Source organism: Pecten maximus, chromosome 11 (assembly GCF_902652985.1).
Source record: "Pecten maximus chromosome 11, xPecMax1.1, whole genome shotgun sequence".
NCBI classification, from domain to species: Eukaryota; Metazoa; Mollusca; class Bivalvia; order Pectinida; family Pectinidae; genus Pecten; species Pecten maximus.
The window spans coordinates 18,529,291-18,538,681 of NC_047025.1; the positions used below are offsets into that span (position 1 = coordinate 18,529,291).

At 35.6% G+C, this 9,391-nt stretch overlaps 1 protein-coding gene across 1 annotated transcript; it reads left to right on the forward strand.

Moving 5' to 3' along the window:
* Positions 1–2: 2 nt before the first annotated feature.
* Positions 3–7,496, forward strand: LOC117338379 (nuclear envelope phosphatase-regulatory subunit 1-like). Its single transcript, XM_033899715.1, has 6 exons — positions 3–115; positions 3,845–3,916; positions 4,363–4,436; positions 4,631–4,740; positions 5,699–5,753; positions 6,225–7,496. Exons 1-6 carry the CDS (start codon positions 76–78, stop codon positions 6,261–6,263), a joined length of 390 nt encoding a protein of 129 aa, XP_033755606.1. The 5' UTR covers positions 3–75; the 3' UTR covers positions 6,264–7,496.
* The last annotated feature ends 1,895 nt before the right edge of the window (positions 7,497–9,391 follow it).

Genomic DNA, 9,391 nt, shown 5'->3' on the forward strand with positions numbered 1-9,391 from the left:
CAAAGCCTCCGATTGGTTACATTTTTACTGAGAAAGCTAATCATATTAGACGTCTTAGGTTATCAGACGCGGAGAATGAAGAGAAACAGAATAATGTCAGCAGAGCAAACAGAAGGTGATAATATAACCAATTTTGAGGATTTTCAAATTATTTTCACTTTAATCGTACACCATTGCACGCGTGGTCATATACGTTATGTATAAAAAATTGTTAAAATAATATTAATGTTGTACGACACGAACAACTTTATTATTTTGACAGTGGCACTGAGCCAGTACTGGTCAGAAATTAGAATATATATGGTAACGGTCTGTTTTGGCGGACTACTACAGCAGCTACAGTACCAGCTGACTAAACCTTATGCTACTATTAGTCTACCATTCTAAACCACTAAACTGTCATAGTCTGTACTAGGGTATTTGATGAACAACCATACTAACTATGCTTTGGTTCCAAATTTAACATCACTGGTAGTCTAGATAGTATATGAAAATGTGAAAGTTACTAATATTTATAGTAGACTATAAGGATAATGTTTACATGTAGAGAGAGCCCAGTTGAGATATTTCCAATTTCGACATCTAATAAGCATTAGTGATCATCATTTGTGACTGATCACTTGCAGGGTTTTTAGCTCACCTGCCCGAAGGGCAAGTGAGCTTATGCCGTGGCGCGGCGTCCGTCGTCCGTCCGTCGTCCGTCCGGCCGTCCGGCCGTCCGGCCGTCCGTCCGGCGTCAACTTTTCCATTCAAGCAACTTCTTCTCAATAACCAAAAGGCCCAGAGACCTAATATTGGGCCTGTAGCATGCTGGGGTGAAGGGCTACCAAGTTTGTTCAAATGAATAACGTTGACCTTCATTCAAGGTCACAGGGGTCAAAAAGGCTAAAATCTTTAAACGACTTCTTCTCAATAACCAAGAGTCCCAGGGAGTTGATATTAGGTCTGTAGCATGCTGGGGTGAAGGGCTACCAAGTTTGTTCAAATGAATGACCTTGACTTTCATTCAAGGTCACAGGGGTCAAATATGCTAAAAAAAATTTAAACGACTTCTTCTAAATAGCCAAAAGACCCAGGGACTTGATATTGGGTCTGTAGCATGCTGGGGTGAAGGGCTACCAAGTTGGTTCAAATGAATGACCTTGACCTTCATTCAAGGTCACAGGAGTCAAAAAGGCTAAAATCTTTAAACGACTTCTTCTTAATAACCAACTGATCCAGAGACCTAATATTTGGCCTGCAGCATGCTAGGTTGAAGGGCTCCCAAGTTTGTTCAAATGAATGACCTTAACCTTCATTCAAGGTCACAGGAGTCAAAAAGGCTAAAATCTTTAAACGACTTCTTCTCAATAACCAAGAGGCCCAGGGAGTTGATATTGGGTCTGTAGCATGCTGGGGTGAAGGGCTACCAAGTTTGTTCAAATGAATGACCTTGACCTTCATTCAAGGTCACAGGAGTCAAAAAGGCTAAAATCTTTAAACGACTTCTTCTCAATAACCAACAGATCCAGAGACCTAATATTTGGCCTGCAGCATGCTAGGTTGAAGGGCTCCCAAGTTTGTTCAAATGAATGACCTTGACCTTCATTCAATGTCACAGGAGTCAAAAAGGCTAAAATCTTTAAATGACTTCTTCTCAATAACCAAGAGGCCCAGGGAGTTGATATTAGGTCTGTAGCATGCTGGGGTAAAGGGCTACCAAGTTTGTTGAAATAAATGACCTTGATCTTCATTCAAGGTCACAGGAGTCAAAAAGGCTAAAATCTTTAAACAACTTCTTCTCAATAACCAAGAGTCCCAGAGACCTAATATTTGGCCTGTAGCATGCTGGGGTGAAGGGCTCCCAAGTTTGTTCAAATGAATGACCTTGATCTTCATTCAAGGTCACAGGAGTCAAAAAGGCTGAAATCTTTAAACGACTTCTTCTCAATAACCAAGAGGCCCAGGGAGTTGATATTGGGTCTGTAGCATGCTGGGGTAAAGGGCTACCAAGTTTGTTCAAATGAATGACCTTGATCTTTATTCAAGGTCACAGGAGTCAAAAAGGCTAAAATCTTTAAACGACTTCTTCTCAATAACCAACAGTCCCAGGGAGTTGATATTGGGTCTGTAGCATGCTGGGGTGAAGGGCTACCTAGTTTGTTCAAATGAATGACCTCGACCTTCATTCAATGTCACAGGGACCAAACAGGCTAAAATCTTTAAACAACTTCTTCTCAATAACCAAGAGTCCCAGGGAGTTGATATTGGGTTTGTAGCATGCTGCGGGAAAGGGCTACCAAATTTGTTCAAATGAATGACCTTGACCTTCATTCAAGGTCACAGGAGTCAAAAAGGCTAAAATCTTTTAAACGACTTCTTCTCAATAACCAACAGTCCCAGAGACCTAATATTTGGCCTGTAGCATGCTGGGGTAAAGGGCTACCAAGTTTGTTCAAATGAATGACCTTGACCTTCATTCAAGGTCACTGGAGTCAAAAAGGCTAAAAATTTTAACAACTTCTTCTCAATTACCAACAGTCCCAGAGACGTAATATTTGGCCTGTAGCATGCTGGGGTGAAGGGCTCGCAAGTTTGTTCAAATGAATGACCTTGATCTTCATTCAAGGTCACAGGAGTCAAAAAGGCTAAAATCTTTAAACGACTTCTTCTCAATAACCAAGAGTCCCAGGGAGTTGATATTAGGTCTGTAGCATGCTTGGGTAAAGGGCTACCAAGTTTGTTGAAATGAATGACCTTGACCTTCATTCAAGGTCACAGGAGTCAAAAAGGCTAAAAATTTTAACAACTTCCTCTCAATTACCAACAGTCCCAGAGACGTAATATTTGGCCTGTAGCATGCTGGGGTGAAGGGCTCGCAAGTTTGTTGAAATGAATGACCTTGACCTTCATTCAAGGTCACAGGAGTCAAAAAGGCTAAAATCTTTAAACGACTTCTTCTCAATAACCAAGAGTCCCATGGAGTTAATATTGGGTCTGTAGCATGCTGGGGTAAAGGGCTACCAAGTTTGTTCAAATGAATGACCCTGACTCGCATTCAAGGTCACGTCGATCAAGTATGCTTAAATCTTTAAATGACTTTTAGTGAAAAGCCAAAGTGCAGAGAGACATTATTATATTGGTCCTGTAGCATGCTTTCAAATAACTGCAGGATCCATATATGAAAAGATCACTGCATTGCAGGTGAGCGATTTGGGCCCATTGGGCCCTTGTTCTCATTGGTTTGGGATGGGGTCTTGTCTCTTTTTGGGAAGAAAATTGGTGAATATGTGAAAGATTTATTTCAGGAGTAAACAGAAAATTTTTGGAATTTGGCTTTAAAATGAAATAATTCCACCATCAGCTCCAACTTAAAGTGGAATACCCCATTGAATGATGTCACTGAAATAGATAATTCCACCCTTGGCTTCCTGGAACACTATCTCAAAGTTTCATCTTTCAGCAATAGGGCTGCCTGTTTTATTGCTGAATGGAAACAAAACGCCTCCAGCGTTGGCAATATTAAAACATCTGAAATAATGCAGCCTTGCAGATTGCCGAAAAGATATGACACTAACCATGCTATACATTATCCTTCATAATAAAGTTGCAATTACCACCTAATTCCGTATTCAGACAAATTATAGTCATCAAACCTCTTTTTCAAATCATATACACAAGAAAGCCATCTATCAGGAAAGAATCCTTCTCAAAATAGTAGAACAGCCCTTCTGAAGTATTTGTTCTAGCTGACTCTTTACTTTCCTTCAAATCAGCTATATCTCTACTGTTTTCATATCAAAATTTTATTTGTAGAATGTATAAGTTTGTGAATATGAAAACCTAAGAAATATTTCTTTTTCAGATTTGAAGGCATTTGAAAGACGACTGACTGAGGTGATAGACAAACTTCAGCCAACAGCCAGATTATGGAGAAGTAGGTTCTTCTATAGGATTTATATATTGTTAGTAGTGTTATGTATACAGGGTATCTAGTTGACCATTGAGTTTTAGCAATTTCAGAAGACAAATCACTAGTTCTCAGAAATCTGAAGGGTTAGGGAGAGTTGTCCCTTCAATCCTGAGAGTGGGATCTCATTTTGGAGAATCAATAACATACTCTCACAGGTATACTACTATAGGAAAACAGTAGTGTGTCAATGTGTACCCCATTGATAATATTAATGATTTAGAGTTCTATATATACAGGTACTGCTATATCACAGCACAAAGCCATCTCAATGCGGTACACAAATTTTGCCATTAAGAGCTATCAATCTCACCAAATGTGGTCAACGTTATAAATTTTTTTTACTGGTAAACATAATTTTTGACAACAACATGTCTTCATTACAAAATAATTATTGTTTTTTTCCCTTTCAGTGGTTCTGATTGTGATGTCTGTATGTACAGCGGTGGGAGCATGGACTTGGATATGGGATCCACACACTACACAGGTAGGTAATTACCTGGTGTTTACTGAAAACACACAGAGTCTGTTAGAGTATTGAGAACATTTAGTATTATCCATTAAATATTAAAAAAAAAGAAAAAAAGAAATGAATGAAAAGAAAGATAAAGTTGCATGGTAGAATTTTTAAATTTTTGTTTGTTTTACATGAATTTGATTACATGATGTCTTGTTTTTCAGGTCCCTTTTACCCATTCCCTTCTGAATCATCCATTCTTCACTATCAGCTGTATAATGCTGGTCATGCTGTTTCTTTGTGGAATCCATAAGAGGGTTGTATCACCATCAATGTATCCTTAAGTATGATGTAATCAATTCAGCTACCTTGGTATACAGTATATTCAGGTTTACATGTTGACATCTGGAGCCATTAGTTTTAGAATCGCCATTATCAATGAATCTTATTTCTTGTGATACTCTCAGTGTTTTCATTTAGAACCGGTCGCCGGCCAAATTGACCGGTTAGAATGGTGTTTTGGCCGGTTCAAATGACTTAATTCACTTTTTTAAAAATGTCTAAAAACATATTATCGTAATCCTCAGACTACATGTATACCTGTTACTATTCATTTGTAGCCTTTTACAAATATTTTTATTGAAAACCCTGAACTTACTCTACCTAATTAAGCTCAAGATTCTGAGGTGATAATCATATCTATTTATAGAAATTTGTTAAATGGTGATAATAATTTGATAGGCATTCATGTCTTCAGATATTTTCTAGTTTTAGGCAACTAACAATGACTCTACCACTACTTGTAGCACTGTGTAGTGCACATGTACGTTATATTATCAATATTAATGACATTCAAGATTTCATACAAATATTTCAAATTCAAAAAGCTCAACATTTTTCAACTTTGTTACAGAAAATTGTTAACTTTCACCATGAATATTTCACCATTGTTAAGGAATATTTTTCACTGTTACCATGACTGTGACGAAATAAAATTTTAATTAGATGATGTCTATGATTGCCTTGAAGTGCATGATAGTTTTATCATTTGTTTAATTAAGAATAAGTTACCTCCCTTTGACTGTTGTATTTATAATTTTCATTTCAAAACTATGAAATGAATATCCTATTAAATTGCTTAATCCATTACTTCAGCCACCTTTGTAGAACATTTATTGGTTCTTGTCTATTATGATTCGATCCAATTGACTTCACCTTTGTCAATAAAATTGTTGAAATGTAAATTAATTGAATAAAATTATCACTGATGATTGACCTTGACATTTTCCAAGAATAGCCTCCAGGTGTCGACAAGTGCTTGCAGATTATAACATGTCATGTGATGATGTAAGTACATACAATTTATACTAGTTGTTGGAGATGTCGTTGTCATTTTGCAATATGATATAATTGTGTATAAACAATTACATTCATGTATTTAGAATATGATTATGAAACAATAGAAAAGAGAGGTTCTAGATTTGTCGGTGTTGATAATAAGAATAACATTTCCCATGGATATATATGTAGTTTAAGGCAGGAGAATTTTCAGATAAAAATCTGATTTCAGACATTTTTCTCATGTTGGCTGTAATATTAATTTTAACATTTCATCATAGAAAACACTACAAATTGGGATTTCAGACTTTTTTACATTCAGCTGCTCTCATCCCTGAAGTTTGAAAAATAAGTTATGCTATAGAATCTGTCATATCTATAGTCAATGTATGAGCTTTCAGCAGAGAGTCGCCAAACTGAGGCCCTGTTAAAATGATTAAAAATCACGTTATATTTTTAATGGTAAAATTTTAATTTCAGACTGGCAAATTAATTTTAAAACCACGACCGACCACATGACTATATGGCCGGTTAGAATTAGGACTGCGTGGGAGCCCAAGGAAAAGGAGTCGGTGACAAAGGATAGCAATATAGCAGAATAATTTCATTCAGTGTACTTGATACCTCGTTGACAAGTTAAAGATTGTCTTCATGACATTATCATCAAAATATGTTTATATAAATCACCTACAACAGTATTGTGTGCACCTATCACAAACCTTCATTCAACCTGGTTTATGCCGTGGTGTTGGCATTATTTTATAGGAAACACCTACTGGACGTGGTGTTGATACCACTGATCTCACTAGAAGTATAAACAGCAACCAGAAAAATGTGCCCTGATTTGTCACTGGTGTTGTATCATTTCACTACCCTTCACCGACTTCATCATAATGCAACAAGGTTGAGGTTTATTCAACGACATACATGTACACATTGTGACAGGCAACTCAGCACAATAATGTCGGAAGTTATATCAGCTGACCAACAAGCTCTTTGTGTTATAGAGTATTATAAGCTGTGATATGTGTCAGCTAGCCTTCACACTTCCATTGTCACATTGAAAAGATCATTAATTTAAGAGTATGAGCAGGAAATCTCAATCCTCTTGGTAGGATTTTTGACTGGCTTACAGTACCCATAATTGTCAATCAGTCATTTATCGTACTTGGTTGTCCTTTACTTGAGAGTATGAGAGAAAACTTTTGACACAAAATGTTTTGCAATTGCACATCACCCTACACGGAGATTATATGATTTGTTTTACCAGTCAATGAAATTTTTCATGATCATGTATGTCAAGTGACAAAATGTCCTCTTAATAAAATTGTCTGTTTTTTCAAAGTGCTGGTATAAGCTGTTTGTCAAGTGAGAATTTACAATACTTGATTTGTTCTTTTATCAATAATGTGTAGTGACTAGATTACCTGAATGAACAGCATTTTGTAAAACAATTTTAATACTCTACTCTAGTGTAAACATATTTTTGTTAATCATGAAAAATTGAAGCAAAGTTTTCTTCACAAATATATATATATATATATATATTAAACATTTTAACAATAGCTGGTATGATGTCTAAGAATTACAGGTAAATGATAATGAAGATGTGTAAAGATACCTGATATTCATTATTGTACATTATTGTTTGACAATGCAGTGCACTTGAGTACAAATGTTAACTGTTCTACAGATTCTGTAACTGTTCTACGATTCTGTAATTAAGATTTTCCCCCTGAAATTTTGAAATGATTTAAGTATAATTAATTTTTCTTTGTTTTCATGGTAAATGTGATTGGGTCGAAAAAATTCTTTTCATTCTTCTATGAAAGAAATTCCGAGAATGGCGCGAAAAATGTGACGTCACAATACGACAATTGACGTTGCGTATTGATTTGAGAAAAAGAATCCCATTTAAATCCAGTAAAATTGTACATAAAACATGTTTTAAATTAGAAAATCATTTTCAAAAATTAATTATAAGCGTTGATGTCAATTATTTTTTAGTTTCATCGGGGTATGAAACAAATTTTGTTTGCAAACTTCTGTAAGAATCCGCTATGCGGATTCATAGTTTGCAAACAAGATTTGTTTCATACCCCGATGAAACTAAAAAAAAATGACATCAATGCTTAAATTAACTGTATATTCCTTTTATTTTCGATTACGAAACTGATTGATTTTTTATTGCAGAAAAATATTTTTTTAAATCAATTTGTAAAAAGCCAGAACACATTCCTCTGGCAAAACTCGGAGACTGATAATCAGATTTTATATTTAATTTATGTACATCATAACATGTTAAATGTTACCTTTCATCAATGATAAATACAAGTGCTCGTATGATGAAGAAAAATCATGAAACACCCCTCCAAACATCCTTGTTTGTTTTATCACTAAAAAGGTAAGAATTATCAGAGTTAGATACACCCAGGTGTACTTAACTTAATACCATTAATTGAGAGGTTCTGATTTGTCAATAGTAAATGTATTTGTTTTGTATGTTTCCTGTGTTGAGAAGTGCGAGTTGTATATATGATTGGATGCAATATAGACCTTGAATGTGTGTTGATGATAATTGCAGGTAACTTATCATCTTGTTAGAACAAATCAAAATGTATTGTTTTATGCAGAAGTGCTGGATGTGAATGTAAAATGGTCTCTGTTTAAAATGTACCGATATTCAGTGTCGGTTCTTTAAATGTAAATAAATTTTATTAAAGTTTTTGAGCCTGGCATCTGTTACTTTACCATAAAAAATAGTAGATAGTTAAGTAAGCTTTTTAATCCTTCAGTATACAAAATACAAATTTGGTCGGAAGTATTAATGTGCTAAGGGAAATCAAATAAAAAAAAAAAAAAAAAGATTTTGCTTTCATCCTCAGGATAGAAACCAAGTTGGAGAGATAGGATAAACTCCTTACCAGAACAGATGAATTTAACCAGTCAGTCCAGGTACTCCAATAACCCTGGGTTATCTCCCTTTATCCGTATGGATTTAAATTGCTCCATTACAGCATCAATAAGTCGTGCTACAAGCATTTTGCGTGTATTGATGGATCGTTAAATTTACTTAGAGTGCTCCCGATGGATGTAGCTTTTGCAAGTCGCCATGTTTTCAAAAAAAAAAAAGTTCTGTTCAACTGATTTATGATTACAATCCTGGTCATGGCATGTTGTACATATCTACTTTTCCTGAATGGGTAGAGGAACCTTCATTTATTGAGTACTGGGGCAGTGTCCATACGTAGTTGCTCTTCAGAAAAATTCAAATCTATGTAACATACAAGCTGGCTGCCATCCTGGCCCTTTTGAAATATTTTTCTTTACCACTCCAAAACAAGAAGTCATCAAGAGAGGTCTTGCCTCGAGTTGCGTGTTGTCCACACTAAAATTTGGACCTGTGCCACATGAAAGATGGTTCATAGTTGCCATTATAAATGAAAAATACTTCTGTTCAGAATGTTGTTACCATACAGAATTTAGACTAAGGAATTATGCATGGTCTACTGATGATCCTAAATTCCGATAAAAATTCAAGATGGCTATACTGACAATCTTGTTGCAACTAATTCCTGATTGAATAATATCAGAGACTCCAAGGACAGTGGGGCAATGTCCAGTCAGTCCTAAACAAAATATGGACC

What these genes read in the sequence shown, in the direction of transcription:
- LOC117338379 (XM_033899715.1), top strand. Translation starts at nt 76, where the DNA reads ATGAAGAGAAACAGAATAATGTCAGCAGAGCAAACAGAAG. An exon ending in AACAGCCAGATTATGGAGAA is followed by an intron (nt 3,917 to 4,362) that starts GTAGGTTCTTCT and finishes TTTCCCTTTCAG; the next exon opens with TGGTTCTGATTGTGATGTCT. An exon ending in GGGATCCACACACTACACAG is followed by an intron (nt 4,437 to 4,630) that starts GTAGGTAATTAC and finishes CTTGTTTTTCAG; the next exon opens with GTCCCTTTTACCCATTCCCT.